This window comes from Phyllostomus hastatus, unplaced genomic scaffold (assembly GCF_019186645.2).
Source record: "Phyllostomus hastatus isolate PE091 unplaced genomic scaffold, TTU_PhHast_1.1 phas_contig_209, whole genome shotgun sequence".
Lineage (NCBI taxonomy): Eukaryota > Metazoa > Chordata > Mammalia > Chiroptera > Phyllostomidae > Phyllostomus > Phyllostomus hastatus.
In genome coordinates this window covers 10,870,185-10,891,096 of record NW_025333735.1, presented here as the reverse complement: position 1 = coordinate 10,891,096, position 20,912 = coordinate 10,870,185, and the positions used below count along the sequence as shown (strand labels likewise).

Below are 20,912 nucleotides of genomic sequence, written 5' to 3'. Positions count from 1 at the left end.
ATGACAGTGTAAGTACCTTAAAATATTTTATCTTTATTTACCCCCTCCCAAATTACAGTTGACCCTTGAACACTGTAGGGGGTTAATGCAAAACCCCTGCTCCCCAGTCTAAAATTCACCTGGGGAATTAAGGGCCTTTGTTTAATTAAGTTGGCCTTTGGCATATGGGGATCCCAACCACCGATGGAAATACTGTTTTTGAGCCGTGGTTGGTTGAATCCATGGATGTGAAACCATGGATACAAAGTGCCACCTGTATGTTTATTGAAAAAAATCCTCTTGTAAGTGGACCTGCGCAGGTCAAACTCATATTGCTTGAAGGTCAACTGTTTTTGTTTTATGGTAATTTTTAATTCTATAATTTCCTGTTTGTTTGTGTTTTAGGAAGTTTCACTATATGTTTAGATGTGGATTTCTTTTTATTTGTTTTGCCTGTAAGTCATCAGCTGAGCCTTTTGCATTTATGGGTTCTTCTAAGTTCTGGAAAATTCTCAGTTATTGTCTTCTTGTCATTTTATCTCTCCTATCCTCTGGTATTTCAAATAAATTTATTGTAGGCTTTCCCATTGTATCTCCTGTGTCTCTGATTCTGCTTTGGAAAATATTTTATGTTTCATTCTGAACAGTTGGTTTTATCATCTAGTTCACTAATTCTCTTTAAATCGCTGTTAAGTACATTCTTTGATTTCTTCATTTCATATATTATATTTATCATTTCTAGAGTTTCTAAGTAGTCCTTCTTCACATACACTCCATCACTTTTTATAGTTTTCATTTCTGTCAACATTTTCAGTTGGCTTTTATCTCCTTGAACATAGTAAACACAGTCGTTTTGGTTTGTGCCCTATAATTCTACATGTAGAGTCCCTCAGGGGCTGTTTCTGTTTGTTTTCCCTAATGGTGTCTTTTCCCTTCAGATGTGTGGGTTTGGGGATTGTGTGTCAGGTATTGTACTTGAAAATTTATTTGTGGCAATACTTTAAGGCCTAGGATGATACTATCTTCCTCTGAGAACATTTCTCCTTGTTCTCTGTAAATGTCGAATGTCATTAGAAGTTTAGGACTAGATCATGCAATTTTCAAAATTGAGGTTTTCAGAGGCAACCTATTGACATGAAAGAGGGTAATATATTTTGCAACTGGTTTATTTCAGATTTACTCTTAGAATACATTTTAGGAGTCCTAGTCCTAAGTAGATGTTGATTTATCCATTTTGAGCTCTAGATTCTGATTTCTGTTCTTCTAAGGCCCCAAGGCCACGAGAAGCAGATCTCAGCTACTTGTTCCAGATCCACAGATGCCTTTCCAGGGCAAAAGCAGTTCTTGGTGTTTGCTTGCCTCCCTGAGTTCCAGACTCCTCCAGGCTGGCAGGTTGTCACTATCTTGTTAGGTTCTGGATAGTCTTAAATAAATGGTTTTTATATTGTTTTTAGCTCTTTTAATTATCTTTCATGGAAAAGTTGGTTGGATTTTTTTAAATTAACATATTGAAGCAGACATTCTAATGTTAGTACTTCTTAACAATAATGAATTTGCATATTCCCTGTAGTTTTGTTACAGAACAGACCCGGTGAGGAGGGTGAACTATTACCTAATGGACCCATCCTTGTCAGCCCCGGGGGTGCCCCACCCTGTATTAGGTTCACCTTGCCCACTGCCAGGGAAAGATGTCTCACAATGCCAGAGATTGGTGAAAAGGAAAGGGATTATTTGTTTAAAGAGTTATGCAAACTTAAGAGTAATGACTTAATGTCTTTATTGAGATCCCAAAGTCCTTTAGAATACCCACAAATGCACAGTCCTTCCTTCCCCTTCTGCCCAATCCAGGGTACCATATCTCAGAAAAAGGAGAAGTCCCTGGTTCTTCTCTGCCCAAGCCGAGTGGTCCCAAAAAGATGCCGAATGGCTGCAGCGCCTGGGTTTAAATCCCAGTGCCAGTCTTCATCTACTGCACCATTTCCGACTCCTCCCACAATCAGCCATAGCTGCCAGCATTCCCATATTCTTCTAGCTGTTCTGGGCTGCCATGGTAAGTCCAAGCAGGTGTGGCCCTGTGGTGTGGAGCCAGTCATCTCCAAGCTCTTCTCAATGACCCTGCTCCATGTGTCCCATCCCCCAGCTCAGACTTGTGGGAGTGAGGACATCCTATATATATATTTTTTCTAATATTTCCTGGACACCGAGTTCTGGACCCCATTACAAATCCCTATTTGGACATTGTCCTCTGGCTGCACCCTGTTACATTTTGTGCGTTTTCAAGCTAGAAGAAATGACTTAGACCACAGCTTCTTTTCTAAAGCGTGTTTCAATTGGAATCATAGACCCTTAATTTAAAGCTTATATAACCACATTTTTCTCCTTATTTCGAAAATAAGTACAGTCTCAGGACATACAATGCAAACATTTCTCTCCCAGTCTCCAATTAATGGACATAACCACATTAAAATATTCATGCTTCCTTATCTCTTTTGTTTGCTCATTTTGCCATCATTTCCTTTCAGTTTCAGCTTGGAATCCATGTTACTAATGCCCATAATTATCTGTCAGTTTTGAACTTTCAGTACACCACTCGCCACAATCTCTAGTCCACAATCAAGCTGGCTCATTTGTCTTCAGTCCTGCTTTGGTGCTCTTGAACCATACTAGAAAGAATGCATAAACTTGCAGTATGTTAATCAAAAATCTATAATTTCTAAATTCCAGCTGTGGCACAACTCAAAATCCTTCTGATTCTTGCTCAAAATATTCTCTTTCTCAAAAGTTAAACCCTCTCCTGAAGTCTGCTAACTTTATCTCTCAGTATCCCATCTCTCAGTAATTAACCCTTAGTGCTGTAGAAAAATGTAAGGAAATCTGGAGTGAGATTTAATTGTGGTTCTCTCTTGTAAAGTCATCTGATTCTCCTGAGTCTTAATTCTTTTTTTAATCTCTTTTACTGTTACATAGAAAGATCTGTCTGTACCTTTTCAAAGGCTACCTATACAACTACCCAAATATATTCTTTATTTGAAACAAAATTATTTTTATTTACTTATTTTTGTTCAAGTAACCCTTATTTTATTTATTTTTATTGAATTTATTGGGATGACATTGGTTAATAAAATCATATAATTTTCAAGTGTACAATTCTATAATACATCATCTATGTATTGTATTATGTGTTCACCATCCAAAGTCAACTCTTGTTCCACCACCATTTATCCCTCCTTTACCTTCTTCTAACTTCCCTTACCCACTTTACCTTCTTGTAATCCTGATACTGTTGTCTGTGTCTTTGAGGGTTTTTTTTTTTTGCTTAATCTCTTCAACTTTTTCACCCAGCCCCTCAATCCCCAACCCTCTGTACTTATGAATCTGTTTCTTTATTTTTTAATTGAATTTATTGTGGTGACATTGGTTAGTAAAATTATATAGGTTGCAGGTATACAATTCTATAACACATCATTTATATATTGTATGTCAAGTCTTCTATCACCATTTATACCCTCTATACTGTCTTCTGTCTTCTACCTCCCCCACCCCTCTTTCCCACTGGTAATAACTGTACAGTTGTTTGTGTCTATGAGGTTGTTTTCTTAATGCCTACACCTTTTTCACACCCCAAACCCCTTTGCCTCTAACAGCTGTCAGTATGTTCTCTGTCTATGAGTCTGTTTCTATTTTGTTTATTAATTTATTTTGCTCATTAGGTTCCACATATAAGTGAAGTTATATGGTATTTGTCTTTCTCTGACTGGCTTATTTCACTTAGCATAATGCTCTCCAGTTCTGTCCCTGCTGTTGCATAGGGTAAGACCTGTTTCTTACTTTTCAAAGGCTACCTGTCCAACTATAGTCTCAAATTATTGATGTCTCTTTTGCTTGTGTTCTTATTCTATTAGTGTGACGTTGTCTTGTATTCACAATCACTCCATCTCCACCAACCCTTTCCTCTCAAACTAAAACATCCTCCAGCCTAAAAATAAAAAAAGATTTTTTAAAAAACTGTATTGAATGCATATCAACAAATGTTCAATTTACCACAACCCTTACCCACTAGCAAAATTCCTCATGACAATTAAGAGAAGTTATAAGGTAACATGATTTTCCTGGCTCCCAAAGCAAATTCTAGCCAGACATCAAGAATACCTCTAATGCTATATAATTAACAATAACTCTATGGGAAATAAAAATTCTCATGCTTGGTACTACATGGAAACTTCCAATATTGTCTCCATTTTCTCTTCATAACCACTAACTTCTAGGGCTATTTTCATGTTGTTGGGTAGAGGGAATTCCCCTTTCTACCCTTTTTGAGTTCTTGTGGCTGGGCTACTAATAAATCGGCACAAGGCCAACTAACAGGAGAAAATCCCAAGTTTTGTTTTATGTCCACAGGAAGATTAAAAGAATCTCTGTGAGAGAAAGATATATAAATGGGGAGCAGCCCATTTATATCTTTTAAATAAAGAAGCAATAAATTTGTGGGGATTCGACAAGACAAAGGAACATAGATTTTGGGGTATATAGTAAGGAATTTAAGTAGAATGTAGGCTTAGGGCAGTAAATTAGTAAAGTTAACAAGAGTTTGTCTAATAGGCTTCTCAGCTCTAGATTCTTATAATCTGAGATAAAGCTATCTCTTCCTTTGTCTGATTGCTCCTCAGCCTTTTATAGCAGGAAGGGCACCTTTCACAGGGAGATTTATTTCCTCCATTTAGAGAGACAGAGGAGAGTCCTGCTGCTTCTCATGTGATTCTAATTAGAAATGATCAGTATGCCATTGTGAGATACTTTGGGGAGGCTTATCCAAGGCACCCACAATGTGCAGCTCACAATGCAGTAAGTAGTATTTGAGGGGTAACTGGAGAGACTCACTACGCTGGCATCTCTCTCATTTAGGGCCCTGAGGATACAAATTGACCATTTTGCTATTTTTCCCTTTGAGTAGGCATTATAATCTCCACTTTTATTACCACTAATTCCTCTGAAATATTGTTTCTTGATCCTAGATGCCTTTAGAACCATGTGTAGAACTTAAAATAAATACTTAACGTGCAGGTGTCTCCCTCATGAGTTGTCTGATTTGTTTGGTCAAGTGGCATCTAACCATTGTATATATATTTTAAAGTTCTCCTGGTCATTGTGCAACTGGTTGAGAATAATGCCCCTAGCTGAATGACATGTTAAGATACTAACATGATAGCATACATCAGTTTTCTCTCTTACTTTCTCTGTGTGACATACCTGGATGGTTTCTTAACACGGGGTCCTGAGCTCATCTTCCTGAAAGGAGAGAAAAATAATCCAGAAGAAAATTGGTCACGCAATTAGTCAAATTTTATTATGACTTAATAGTGATAGTGAAATGTGAATGACTTCTGTTATTCCAGTCCATGGGAGAAAACTCTTTCTTGGTTTGGGAAAACCCACTTTTTGCCTTCCAGTCCAGAGAAAGCAAGCTGCTGTTTTGGGCACACCGACTTGCCTATACAGATCCATTTCTCCCAAGGAACTTCAAAAAAAGAGAACCCATTATCTATGGTAACTGAGAAACATAGCTTTCTGTTGCCTATTTTAGAATTATTTCTTGGCATTAACATTTTTGTGCATCCCCATATTAAGTTTTATGCTTGGATATAGTGCCGCCAGGCAGGAATCAAGGTAAATGTCATATCCCAAACCCACAGAGAGTCAGAGCCAAACCACGGGTTATCAAATCTGTCTTTTTATGTGCTGTTATTCGTAGTGTGTGATTCATACACACTGCTTTTGAAAGCTGCACCAACAGAAAGATACTGGTTTGTGGAGGGGCAAGAAGTACATTTACAAGCTGGCTTGGTTGAACTGTGCTGATTTCTCCCTAAAACAGTCTTCACAATTCTTTGCTCACAGTTAGAGGTCTGCTGAAAGTGACTCTGTATAGATGAAAACAGCTTGCTTAATCATTCCTGAAACACGGGAAAAATTAAAATACATTTTTTTCTTTGTCAAGCAATAAAAACAATGCCAGATTGTTAATGCCTCTTTTGTACCTTTCACTTGAAAGACCTCAGAAGAACATCAAGGAGAATAAAGGCAAAATCTATTCCCCAATGGCATCATTATACATGTTGAAGCCTCTAAAACTAAAGCTCTAAAGACATTCAGAAAGAGTAGAGGAATAAATGGCAGCAAACTGAGGAGTGTGTCTCTGGAGCTTTGTTCAAGCTGCTTTGTTCAAATCCATCCAAATTGGATGATGAAAAGCAAAGATCTCATTTGTTTCAACATTAAAGTAGTAAATTAGTGAGTGGTTGTCCTATAAAGCATTTCACATGCCAGGAGTACCCCATCCCCAGTATTTTAAATGGCATTCTTATGGTTGAAATGAAAGCAGCCATTAGGGTTGTGTAAAACAATGTTTTTAATAATTTAAGCTGGTTCGATTCAAATATGATTTTTTTTGTTCTGAAATATTTATGGAAGCTCCCATTTTGATTTGAGATGAGCAAGTTTCATTTTAGACTTCAAGACATCAACTAGAAACTCATTTTGCTTTTGGGGCTAGAGTAGAGAGATAGATTACTGTAATCAGTGTTGTGTTTCATCCCTGGCTGTTTCTGTTTGCTTCCTGGGTAGAGCATTAGCAGGTTTGGTTAAATTTTACTTGAGTTCTTGGTGACCTTTTCTAATCCTGACTGTTTCATAATTTAATGTCTTGACCTTCCGTTTTCTGTAGAGCCACCTCAGTGATAAATGCAGAGATTTAATAACTAGAACTAGTTGACAGGTGACCTTTCGTATATGGCCATTTCTCTTTGCTGGGAAAACCGCATTGTTTTGTGAGTTTTAATTCACAGATTTTAATTATCTATTCTATTGTCTATAAGCTTATTCATGGAGTAAAAAGTAAAGGTTAAATATTTCATTCTTCTTACTGATTAAAATGTAAAGCACCTGGCAGTTTTCCCAATATATCATTCAAAAAGGATAGGGCAATTTGTCAGGTTCTTCCCCATAGAAGATAGGAGAGGAGTGGCTGGTAAGGAGCAGGATGATAAGGGTGGATAGGAGATGAGCTGTCTCATCAGCTCGATGAGGGCAACTATGTTTGTGTATGGGTGTGTAAATTTAGAACAGAGAAACAGAAGAGTTCTTTAACTATATGTTTACTAATTTGAAAAGAAAAGTGACTATACTCAACAAAAATCAGAGTAATTGATCTGTTAGTTAAGGTCACTTTTTCTTTTTATAAAAAAAATAGGCAAGAATCAATTGGGCATGTCATGATAAATTGTTTTTAGGGTCTATACACATAATACTTAAACACAGAAAAGTAAAGCTGACTATGAAAATGCCATGAACTATTAAAAAGCAATGAGAATAGACACATCTTCTTCATACTTACCCCCACTATATCAAAGAATACAGGATTTTCTTGATTCTCCTGTGCTCACATTCTTCAACATTTTTGCAAATACTCATTTTGTGCCAAATACTCCTGCTTATAATAAATGAAAGTAAGAATGACCTGTAGTATGAGCATAGTATCCCGGCCAGCCAATGCTGGTGTTTTCATCAGTACGGAGGGGAGAACAGTTCATGAGTTACAGAACGACATGGCTGTCTTGAGCTTTGATTCCCAAGGACTCAAAAACAGCCATCGTGGGTTTCTAAAGTGAATCTACCTCAAGGAATTTTTAATGCCGGGAGGAGGTATCCCTTTTGCAATGGAGATCAGCTTATTAAAACATCATCTGACATGTTTTTTTTTTCTAGACATGGACTATAACCATTTAATGCTTTAGAAAGAAACACAATTCACTGCTGTTGTAAAATATTTTTGAAAAGCAAATTGAGTAGCATGTGAAGGACAATTTTAAAGTTCGTAAAACTGGCCATGATTAGTTTATCTTAGACAGAAATTTCAGCCATATTACAAACTGAAAATATTAAGAAAAGAATGTACACATAATTTCTCATACCATGGTGACACCATTGCCAGAAAGGACAGGTGAAGCCCACTCACATGCAAAGCCTAACTTTCCTGAGGAGGCTTTCAACTTAAAAAGTTTTCTTATTTTGGTGAAATTCTTGGCCACCAGCATGTTTAGAAGCATTAATTTATAATGCAAATAATTTTAATACAGTACTGGGTGAGATTGCAGGTGTTTGCTTATATGTGTACTAGGAGTAGTGCAAAATGATAATGAATATTTTAATATCACCTACTTCACAGTGATGTGAACACATTGCATCAAAGATACAGGCTCCTCTACCGAACACAAAAAATATCTAGTATCCATTGGACACCATATTCATCGCTATTTCCTCAACTCTACAATGGGAGATAAAAACAAACTAACTTTTGAAGACTTTATTATGAGAATTGTGTGGAATAATGTAATAAAGTGCTAGGTAAGATGACTGGCCCATAATATGTGTTCATTCAGGTTTTTATCAATAAATATAATACACTATACTCATACGTCTCACTCACACTGCTTCTTTCCTTCAGCCCTCCCCATGCTCTCCGTGGGCCCCAGACAGGAAGGTTCATTTTAGCAGAGAAAAAACTTGATTTTCAAGACAGTCTCTTCAGCCTTTAAAATAGCACAGTATATGAAAGAATCTAGTTGATCACATACTGAGGTTAAAGCTCCCACTGATTGGACTTCTAAAATGATTTTACCATCACAGTGCTTTGCACAGAACAGGCACTAAGTAAAAACTACTTGGTTGTTTAATAGATGTCATCAAATTCTTAACTTTCCCCAAACTGAGTGTCTATAACCAGGTATGCAGTCAGAGTTAGTATCCTTTTACACAGAGAGAAAATACCCAAATCAAATATAGTGATGTTACCATTAAAAAATCAATATTTTAGACTTCAAATAAAAGAAGTGTGTGACATTTGTGGGTTTTCTTTAGCAGGGACACAGTTGCTCAGACAGGCTTGGTTGTATATTTGCAGAGATCTCAGTTCATAGACATAGCCCAAGCCCCTCCAAAGCAGTTGGTTTGATGATGTCTTGAGTGTACAAGAGAAAAACAGATGAAGAGGTCAAGTTTGTTTGTAATGGGAAAAAACATACAGAAGTAGGGACAAGTCAATGAAAAGGGGGAATTTAAAATAAAGACAGGACTTGATAAAGTAGAACCAGATAAATCTCTCTAAAGGTCTGGGAAAATCCAGGGCCTCGTTGTAGAAAGAAACTGCTTACTGAGGTAGAACCGAGCAAGTGGAAGCATATGGAATAAATTTTCAAGCCAGGACCCCAAATCAAATAATATAAATGAGTCCAAGAAACAGCAGTGCATTTTAACAAAGAAAGTTGAGATCACAAGATGCAGGGATAAAGCCAATAAAAGGAGCTGAAATAACCAGGAAGAGCAGCTCTTGGGTCAAACCGTCCATTTGTGACTAGATATTTCTTTCTTTTTATCATAGCTTACTGTAGTTTGAAGGTGCCTGCAAACATATAAATGACTCCCTTGGGCCTTAGCAAGCAAGCTCTTTGTGTTACCTGAAGCTTCAATTAGGATGAAGAATGTTTCCCTCATCTAGCCCTGCAGTCCTCTCATACTGTAAGGATGGTTCCTGCAATGAAGTGGTAAATAGAGCGGTCCCCATATGCAGCCACATCTCCTGGTATCTCATTCAGGAAGTCAGGCAGCTAGGCAGGCCTGTGACCAAGCAGTAGGGACATGTGAAAGTCCCCTAAGATTCTGGCCATGGTGACAGTACAGCCAAGTGAATAGTATGAGAGAAAGGAGCAATTTAAAAATTATCATCTACCCCTCAAAGGCATTGCATTCGTAGCACTCTGCCCAATTACATATTTGTTACTTAAATAAAAGGCTGCTGTTCCCATTGTTTGCCCTCAAGTTGTTAGTCAGCTGGTGACCCCATAATCTGCACAGCTGCGGCATCCCAATATGTTGTCATGCAACAGATTGTGATGTCTTAATTGATCACTTTTAGGGGTTACAACTGTCAAGTGAAACCAGTATGCTGATTCTTATTAGCTAAATTAAGTCTTGTTATTACAGTAGAGCCAGCTAATTTTTTCTCATGGCTGGGAAATCCAATGCAAATTGCTGCATTTTGCCGATTAGAACACATCAAAGGCATTTTCTTTATATCTTCCTTTTCCCTTTTTAATTTTTAAAAACTTTGTGTAGTCCATACCCCCACCCCCAAATGCTTTCATTATACAGTGAAGCAACTTCTTGGAACAATAAATTGAACATAACTTACCCACACCATATGCATCTTGGTGATGAGTTTGAGCATGCCATATGACACACACAATTTAAATCAGGCATGATTTGCATGATTCTGGGTGAGTTTGGAGGACTCAGCTAAGTGTAATGGATGTCGGGACCTACTGCAAATCACCTAGCAGAAAGAATATTGTGTACTTCTTATCACCCAAAAGATTGTAGGCTTCTAGATGCTTGAGGAAGGGTCTTAGATCAATGCTCGATGCCAAGAGACACCTTCTTCTGCTTCCATTTGGTCATTAATAAGGTTTTCACTATAGCACCAACCTTTAAACCCCATTTTCAAGTGTTCTAATATACTTGCCTACCTTGAGTGGACCTATTCTAATCTGTGCCTGAACTACATGATACCCCCCTTAGTTCAGAAATCTTACTGTAGCAGGGGTGATGGATAGTCCCCTTGACAGCAGTTTTAACCTACCTCATAAGTGGACCATTGTGGGCTCTACAAGTCCAGTTCTTTTGAAATTCCTAATTCTGACATCTCAAATAGAAGCTTTTCTCTATCATATTTTATAGGTGTACAATGAAAACTAAATCCAAGAAGTAAAACTAAATTAATTTATGACTGTTAGCATTCAAAATAAAATGGGAAGCACAAATATGTTCATCAAAGCAGTTTTTTTATAATAGAAAAAATCCAATAGTAACTAAATGCCTAACAGTAGGCAACAGGTACATTGATGGTAAGCCCATTTAATGAAATATTGAGTAGGCATTAAAAATATCTCTAAGAACTATTTATTGACATGGAAAAGCTTAAGGTGTGAAATCAAATGCAAAACCAAAGTTGCCAAATTGTATAAATGGTATTTCTTGACCTTTCTAAAATATATGTAAGAGGAGGAAAATACAACAAAATATTGTAGCAACTGTTGAGTGGTAGAAATATGAAGATTTTTCATTCTTTTATTCATTTTTTTGTTCTGCAGGCAGCTCAAATCTAACGGGTCTGAGAGTGAGTTCCTCTTCCTCCCCGGCCCTGCTCCTCCCGAAGCCTTTGTTTTCCGGGTTAAAGACAGCTCCAGTCTTCCAGTTGCTTAGGCTAAAAATCAGAAGTTGTCTTTAATAATCTTTCTCTCACATCCTATGTGCCATCTACTGGTCAACCCAGTAGGCTGTACTTTCAGAATATTTCCAGAATGTGACCTCTTTTTGCTACCTCCCTGTTACCCAACTTGTTCCAAGCCACTGTCTTATCTTGCCTCAATTGTGACAGTAGCCTGCTCTGTCGTGTTCTGTCCTTGCCTTTTGTGTCAGTTTTCCACACAGCAGCCAAAGTTGGTAAAATGTAACTTAGATCAGTCACCCCTTTCCTCAGAGGCCTCTGATGGCTCCTCAGTTGAAGATCCTATGTGACGTCTCCCCTGTCATCTTTCTGGCCTCGGTACCCTTGCTCTCCTGTGTGCTCCACCAGACTACAGTGCTCTCTTGATTGTTCCTCCCTTACCTTGGGAAGTTGGCAGTGACTTCAGCTTTCGCTTTGCAGGAATACCTTTTCCCCCAAAATATCTAGTAGCCAGTCCTCTTCATTCAGGTCTTTCCTCAAATACCGTTTTCCCTCTGAGGCCTTTACTGATCACTCTACCAACATACACATGCACAAACACACTCTAACCCCCTTTCTTGCTTTAATATTCTCTACTTAGCACCATTGCCATCTAACAGGTACCATGTGGATTTGCTTATTGCCTGTCTCCCCCTAGCAGGATGTAAACTCTATGAGGAAAGGGATATTTGTTTAAGCTTTTCACAGTGGAGTCCCCAACCCCTAGAGCAGTTTCTGGCACATAGTAGATGCTCAATAACTTTGTCAAATCCCAACTGTTGATAGGAAAGATGATCTGTTACAGTTGTGTGATAATTATCCTGGTGACTTTTCTGAGGCAGTTTGCCTATCAGTTTACCCGTGGAGATCGGACCTGTTGGTCTGTTTGTGTATTTCTTCTAGACTGATTTTCTCTTTTTATCTAAATTAACAACCCTAGATGAATTGGAAAAGTCCCTTTCTTTCCTAATATTAAATTCAATGTTCAGAGTCCTGATAAATTATTTTAACTTAATTGCTTTCATTACCTAATTTAACTACGATGTTTTGAGCTCCTATAGTATTCCAGGGACTTCTGGAGAGTTTTGTTGAAATGAAGACAAAGATTGACTCAACTCTTACAGACTTTACTGTCTAGTGCACAGACATAATTAACAATTATGTCTGAGTGTGAGAGGAGCCACTGACCAATAGGCACAGTGAAAGTCCAGGAGCAAATGTCGGAAACAAAATATGGAATCTCACAGAAGGTATATGAGCAACATGTGTATCAACAAAGCACATTGCTCTTTCATTACTGCTTTAAAAAATAGGGCGCCTTTTCGTCACATGGGAGGGAATCAGCAAAAGGGACTTAGCTTTGGAGGAAAGAATCAAAGAGTAATGGGAAAGGCAGTGGGTTCAGAGTAAGAAGATCTAGATTTGAATCTACCACTGCAGTTTAAATCTGTCTGCAAGTCCTAATAGCTGGTGCTTAACCTCTGAGTGTTTGTGATCGCATTGGTTAAAAAAAGGGAGGTGGGTGGTTAGAGTAGCTTTGGAAACTATCACTGCACAGGCTTTGTCTGAGTTCATAAAAGAAGCCTTTCCTTATCCATCTGGAATAAACAAACACAAAGGACAGGCAGCTTGGGGGTACAAAAAAGTTTTTAAGGGTTTCTCTGTAGTATTTTTGCTAGCCTGAGTCTTGTCTTAGGTAGTTCTGGTTTGCTGAATTTTTCATGTTTTCATCAACTGCTATGTAACCATTCATGCATATAAGTAAAATATAGAATTGATGCCTGGATATATTCCTTTTACTTTCTTTTTAGTCATCATCCTTATTAAAGAGATCAAATCTTTTCCTATTTCCTTATTTCATTTGAAATTATGGTTTTAATGAAAACTCATCTTTTAGAGTGGAAAACAAATGGCAATTTTTCCATTTAACTTTAAACCAACACAGGAGATAGAAATTAAAATTGTTTAATCATCTGTACTCACTTTTTAAAGTGAAAGCATGCACCTGGCTTGATAACCTGTGACAGTCACTTTGGGGCTGGTTAATACATTTCAGAGACCTTCCAGCACTCACTACTCATACACAACATTTGAATTTTCTGTTTTCCCAGAGAAACTTGTTTGAATAGGTGGACCTTACTAATTTATGTTTCCCCTCCGATCTTGTCTCTTTCTGTTTTTCAGCCTTTACAACTGGACTGTGACCTTTGTGCCATAGTGTCAAACTCAGGCCAGATGGTCGGCCAGAAGGTGGGGAATGAGATAGATCAGTCCTCCTGCATTTGGAGAATGAACAATGCCCCGACCAAGGGCTATGAAGAAGATGTTGGGCGCATGACGATGATCCGAGTTGTGTCCCATACCAGCGTTCCTCTTTTGCTAAAAAACCCAGATTATTTTTTCAAGGAGGCAAACACTACTATTTATGTTATTTGGGGCCCTTTCCGCAATATGAGGAAGGATGGCAATGGCATCGTTTACAACATGTTGAAAAAGACTGTTGACATCTATCCAAGCGCCCAAATTTATGTCACCACCGAGAAGCGCATGAGTTACTGCGATGGAGTTTTCAAGAAGGAAACCGGGAAAGACAGGTGAGTCCTCTGAGAAGCAGCCTTATTGTCCTTTATGCTAGGTCTTTGCTGAGTCCTTTTGTCAGCTATCAAATGAACAGAATCATTTTTCAAACTGATTGCTTTGTATTTCTGACTATTAGGATGACTCGATGAGCCAGTAACTAGGTCCCATTAATTCCACCTACACTATCTTCTGTTCTCTCCATTTTGATTGGATTAAGTCTCAAAAAAACACTGGATTCTTTCCTGGGATATCTTTATCTTTGTTCTTATTTAGCTCAATTTGCTATTGACTTAATTGAGTTTTAGCCAAAAGTTCAAAACAGAAATGTTAAGGAACTATAGGACCTAAACTCCTTTGCAAGTGATGGCAAAAATGTACCTGAGACCACAAAACAAACAGTCTATGGATTTTCTAGTAAGATTGTCTAGCTTCATGCATGCATTTAGACCCTGTGATCGTGAGCACCATAACTTGGTATCTAACATGTTAATCACATTGAAAGTATGCATTACTTAAAATCATTAACTGCAGATTCTTGAAGAGAAGTGGAGGTACTATTTATGCAATTATTAAAAAATCTATTTGCATTTTTCATTGCGTCCATTTTCCTGAAGCATTCCATCAACCACCCTGCACAATTCCTTTTCTTGAGGCCAGTTCGCTCCGTTTTTCTCCCGCTCCTTACCTCTTCTGTCTCCTCTCTCTGACTCCTCTTCCTCTCATCTCCCACAGAACTCTGTGGCCGTCATTTTTCCTTTCTCTTTAGACAGGTAATGAGTATATGGGAGAGAAGTGGAATTATAAGTCAACGACTCTGAGTTTATATACCTAGTTCTAATAAAGAACTGTTGAAGGACAATATTGAAAGTAATTGCTGAAGTTTTAAATGAGTGGTGAATTTTGCTACCTCATGTAATACCATAGATAAATTAAGCTTTGACTATAATTCCAATATTAACATTTTGATTCCTCAAAACATATACCTTTTGCCCTTCAATGCTATAAAATGTAAACTTTTAACTCTTGGTCTATGTGCTTGTAGGGGGCAGTTTCTAATGTCTCCAGGTACAATTTTAATGCTGATAATTATTTTAAGATCTTATCTCCTCTTGACAATGTAGGTTTAATTTAGTGTTTTCTACTTCTGAGTTCCAAAATGCACAGCTTCTAATGAAATGCAAGACAAATATAACCATAACACTATCCCCTTTTACTGTTAGCATTAACAAGGAGAATCCCAGTGGTTAGATTTGAATCAGTGTAGTGTAAGCTGTCCGCAGAGACCGGTGGTAGAGATAAAAGGAGAAGGCATGTGCTTTAAAGAAGTAATCTCACGTGTAGCACCATTCTGCATGAATATGACCATTCTCAAGGGGCTTTGGAAATGTTTGGTCTTTCACTAGCCCTGAGCAATGCAATTAATTAGGTATGTTTGTTTTTCTCATTAGGCACAATTAGCACTTGGGTATCCCTCAGTTATAACTGGAAGTCCTAGAACCTCTTTGGGGTATTAGAGAAGAACTTAGCATGTCATTGGTTTCTATGTGTTTATATCGAATTGGCTTTTGCTGTGAGCTCTCAGTAAGACAGCACTGTCTGAGGTGTGTGGATCATACAAGAACTGGGAGAGTATAGCTTTGGGAGACACATCTGCCTGTGGTGAGAACTATTTGTATAGTGGGAAAAAGCTCACCTTGTAAAACTGATTTGCAGGTATTGGTCAATTGGTAGAGTTACCAAAATAAATATAGAGGATAAAAAGCCAAAAATTTCTGATGCTTCTTTGCTGTTTCCTTCATTGAGTCTAGTTCTGTTTTGGTTGCTTCCCTAAGTACTACAACCAAACTGAAGAAGATAACTATGCTAGTGTTTTAGAAATGAGCAGAATACATAGTTTTGGTAAAATCTGGTTTACAAAGATTGATCAAAATGACCTCAACAGTTCCTCTCGCCATTATGATTTAAATCTGTAGCCTAACTTTAGTTGTGCAGATTTTATTGTCTAAGGATTTCTTATAGGAAGAAATCCTATAGAAATCCTTATAGGATTTCTTATAGGAAGAAATCCTTAGACAATAAATGGCCAAATTTTGAACAAGAATATTTTTTAACCTTTTATGAAAGGAAATGTCAAACTCATAAACTAGAGAAACTAATGGTCTAATGAACCTCTGTATACCCACTGCTCAGGCTGAATAACTACTACTCATTAGCCAACCTTGTCTCATCTATACCAGTACCCACTTTTTCCCTCTCTAAAGATTATCATGAAGAAAATGCCAAACATTCTAGTATTTCATTTATAAATATTTCAGCACTTATCACAACACCTTGGGCTCCATAAGAATCAGCAATACTTCCTTAATAACATTATATATTTAGTTTGTTTTCAAGTTTCTCTAATAGTCTCATTAATATTTGTAACAGTTAATTTGAGTCAGGACTAGCATAAAGTCTGTAGATTGCAAATAACTGATATGTCACCAATATTTCTCTTAATCTAGAGCCTCTCACCCTCTCTCTCACTCTATTATTTAAAAAAATATATAATCACTTATTCTATAGAGCTTTCTTCAATCTAGATTTTGCTGATTGTACCCCATGATATTCCTTTTATGTTGATGTTTTTATATTGAGGCTTTATTACTAGGTTCAGGGTTTTTTTCCCTCCAAGACCGTTGGACCATTGGGTGATACTTCTATCAGGAGAAATACTGCCTAGTTTTCTCTTTTAATGTAAGCTGTCATTAATGATCATGTCTAGGTCCAGTAATTAATTCATAGGGGGTTGCAAAATGGTGATATGTCATCATTTCTTTTTCATTTATTTGCTGATATACTTTATAAAGAAAAACATGCCTTCATTAATCATTTGGTTACAATGAGATAGTATGTCTTTTTTATTTATCAACTTTAAGACATTGGTTCCCTAGCATCACTTAAAACTGACCAGTAAGTTTATTATTATTAATATTTACATTTTACTTATATACCTAAACATATTTGACATATTTCAATTCACTAAAATTATATTTTATTCAAATTAATGTATTTTGGGCTGTGGGAACCTCTTCAAACTGGCTTTTGAGTCCTTTTGAAATGTCTTTCGTAGTCTTGAACAGCTTCTTTGCTTCCTGGTATTATAGAATATTTCATGCTCTGCTTGTACAAATCATGATACAAACCTGGATGCAGACTTCTCCTTCTAGTGTTTAAGAGAGTGCATAATCTTGGTGCTATGGGTGCTTTTTGATACTAGTCTGCTCTTTGTTTCTTGGTCATTTCATTGGGCAGAGCTAATGTATAAGCAACATATTCTGTGTATATTATTTAAAGATAAAATCACTCTCAGGTTAAACTGAAACTTCCAATTCAAATCCAGAGCTGCCAAGTTTTTATTTTACCCAATGAATTGTACAGCTGTTTATTTTTTCTGACATGTTGACAAGCATAGGTCCTCAAGACACCAGTGTAAATCACTCATCTGCCTTATCCCACAACACACATACAACAGTCTTGGAATGAGAATAACAGCACAATCAGCAATGTGATGACTGTAAGCACTTTCAGATTATTTTGCACCAAAGAAAACATTTTCTTAAAGCTTCATTTTTTTAAAGATTTTATTTTCAGAGAGAGGAGGAGGCAGGGAGAAAGAGAGAGAGAAACATCAATGTGTGGTTGCCTCTCTTGCACACCACGCTGGGGACCCGGCCTGCAACCCAGGCATGTGTCCTAACTGGGAATTGAACCAGCGACCCTTTGGTTCACAGTCCAACACTCAATCCACTGAGCCACACCACCCAGGGCAACAAAGACATTTTAATGGCAGACATTCATGTGGGTCCATTTGTGCAATTGTGTGTTGGTTATATCCTAACAACAGTCATAAATATTTTTTCCTAAGTACATGAGAGTACCTGGTATACATCATTACAGGAACAAGGAAGTCAGGAAATAGGGGTGTCCATTTAATTTAACATTAAATTGACAAAATAGTTATAAGCTATTTTTATTTTCCTGGACTTATGGGAAATTTTTAGCAAGGGTTCATTTTTTCATTGAGTCTTTAATGGAGAGGTTATGTCACCATTATGATGCATAAGTTTTAGAATTTTTAAAAATTGTGTCCTTAGTAGTTAAAGTGATTCATTATAGGTAAATGATTAAATGGAGTTTCTCAGAGAACTCCAAATTGCCAAATACTTTCTAAAAAAAAATAATAAGCCTCTCCCTCACTTATGGTGGTAGTTGTTTTTATTTTGTTTTAAGGGATTTCTCATTGAGAAAACATGAAGTAGTACAAGAATTATGTACACTGTTAAATTTCTTAAAGTGACTTTAAACCAACTCTTAAGCATATTGGAATACTTTTCAAACCAAATGAAATTTAATTTGCTTTCTTATCAGTTACTGACTAAAATTATTTGTCTTCTTAATTAGAAAGGGTGACCTTGTTGGAAAGGCTGGGGGCGGGGGAAAGGGAAGGCTGTTTGCCTTTCCCTTCTTCAGCTTCTGGGGCCCAGCTTCCTTTGGAATTCCAGGTCCTTTGAGCAGTGGACACTTTTACATTTTCAATTAGCAAACATTTTGTGGGGAGACAACAACCTTCAACAAACCAGAAAGCTTCGGAATTAAAAGTTTTATATTCAAAATAATCTGGGCCAGGATGGATCTCTTTTTCCTCTTTGATTGGTATGCATAGATAATATTACTTTGCTGACATTTACACATTTGCATTCATACACTTTAAGACTGACATACCCTAGAGGTGTCGTAGGGCTGCCAGCGATACCTGATTCCACACTCAACACTTGAAGAATATGATTCTAGGCCTGGCACAAGTGTGAACTCTCCTGGAGCAGCAACACAGAGCCAATGTGAGAGATTCTGCTTACCTGTGGGCAGGTAGGCAGTTGCAGCTTGCATCCCACTTTAGAAGTACACTGGCAAATGCATGCACATTCTTTAATCAAATAATAATTGAGAAAGATATAGTCCCCATTAAAAGTGCAAAGCTAATACAGGGCTGATAAAGGGCTCTGAGCTGCCCTAAATGCGTCTTAATTAGCTGGCACCAGTGTGGCTGCACCTTCAGGGATGGATGAAATTAATGAAAGTTAGCAGCACATTCATCAGTGTTTCAAGATGTTATGGCTTCAGGTACAGACATGAGAAGGCAGAGAGTTAATTTTAAGGACCATTGAGGGAAAAAGATACACAAAAGTCACTTTCAGAAAGCACTGTCAAAATGTAGGAAAGCAATGGGTAAATATCGAGATGGCTGCATGGCTAATCTTTGCCTGAATGCTTCATCCATTCCCACTCAATTTTAAGGAGAGAAAAAGAAATCAGTGATGTGTCATTTCTCACTGCCTTCTGTGGGAGACAGTTTTGTCATCTGGCGTGGGTTTTAAGTGCAGCCTAGGTTTCGCTATCTCAGCTTGGATAGTTTGAAAGGTTTTTGTGCCACTATGTGATTGACTTTAGGGATTAAATTGGTTCACATACCTTACGTTTGCACACATTTAGTACTTTCTAATTTTTAGTGGGAAGAGGTTTTGTGCCTTTCTCCTGAAAATTTGGGCACTCTCTGAGTACCCTCTGTCAGGGCACATGGCAGGCAAGCTGCCTCCACAAAAGCGGTGCAGCAAGCGGGAGAGGCAAAACAGGAACAAAAAACTGTGCTAGCCCAGGTCAGCCACAAGACACAGAAACCTGCCTGGTTCACGCGAAGAAGTACTATCGCTGTACCTGGACTCCAAAAACTTAGACATTACTTCTGACTCAGAATAAACAGGTACTAACACCAGGAATGCCTGGACCAGGAGGAAATAGGCAAAGAACAAAATTTCTTGGATTGAAAGACAGACAGGACACTATTAAAAACAGTATTTGTTTCCCTTTTCTTTCCTTTGGAAGGCAGCCTTTGGAAATACATCTCAGCACTACTTTGAGAGCAGTGTTGACATACCTCTCTGTGAAAATGAATTAGTGTTCCCACCCGGCTGATGTATTTGGGAGGAACAGGAAGTTCACGCAGCAGTCACAGGCAGGCCCGTAGGACTTCTAAGTCAAAAAGTGTAATAAGGTATCTGGGGCTGTGTTTCCACACTAACAAGCATTGGGAAACGGGGGACTTCCCCTTTCCCATCATTCACCATGGCATTCAGTCACCTACATTATTAGATCTCCTCTATAACACACATGTACTGGAAATTAAAAATTCAGTACAAAAGGGGGAAAGGATCTGTTTTAATCATGACAAGGTGGCAAAGGGGTTTGTCATTCATCAAGGTATCCATACTAACCTGTCATGTGTTTAAAAGTGCACATATGCACACACATGCACACAGGCTGAAACTACGGTATCTCTCACAAGACGGCTTAGTTTGGGGTTAAAACAAGAGAAGCATCTACGATTTGGTGACCATATTTTCAAAGGGAAGGCTGTGCAGATCCTGGTTGTAGGAATCGGGCTGGAACAAGCCATCTACTGAGGGAAACAATGTTCTCCTGGGCCTGGGAATGTGACCTGGCACAGCACTAGACATGCAGCCAGGTTACACTGTATAGAAAGAAAGTCCCAATGGACAGACCCTTGTGTGGAACATCCCCTCGATGTTGAGGCTTATGAACACTGCAAAGGATGTAAAACTCAAAGATGAGTGGGCCTGAAATTAGAAGCCTCATTAGAATATGTTCATACTTTTAAAGTTAAGAAAGGCTTTAAAGGCTTTTTTTTCTTTTTTCTTTTCCTGTTTGTTTGAAGTCATGTGATAAATCTCTTCAGTCAACTTATTTCTTTCTATAATTTGGGTATTTTTTCTCCTTCAATTTTTTAAAAAGTGACCATCTCTGTCTCCAAGTTTATGTCAAAATTAAGAAAATTCGGAATAATTATACACTTGTCCTTAAAAAAATATGAGCCAGGGACAGTCTCTTTCCTTTTTCCTTGATTCTTGCATGACTTGATTCTTTTCTTTTAAGATTTTATTTGTTTGTTTGTTTGTTTGTTTGTTTGTTTGCTTATAGA

General features: G+C 37.7%; 1 protein-coding gene across 2 annotated transcripts in view; it reads left to right on the top strand.

Annotated features, from left to right (window-relative positions):
- ST6GALNAC3 (ST6 N-acetylgalactosaminide alpha-2,6-sialyltransferase 3) overlaps positions 1–20,912 on the top strand; it is a 496,586-nt gene that overhangs the window by 284,543 nt on the left and 191,131 nt on the right. For both annotated transcript variants that reach the window (XM_045835305.1, XM_045835306.1), the window contains exon 3: positions 13,481–13,890. In XM_045835305.1, the coding sequence (XP_045691261.1) occupies positions 13,481–13,890 (410 nt within the window). The remainder of the gene's footprint in view (positions 1–13,480; positions 13,891–20,912) is intronic.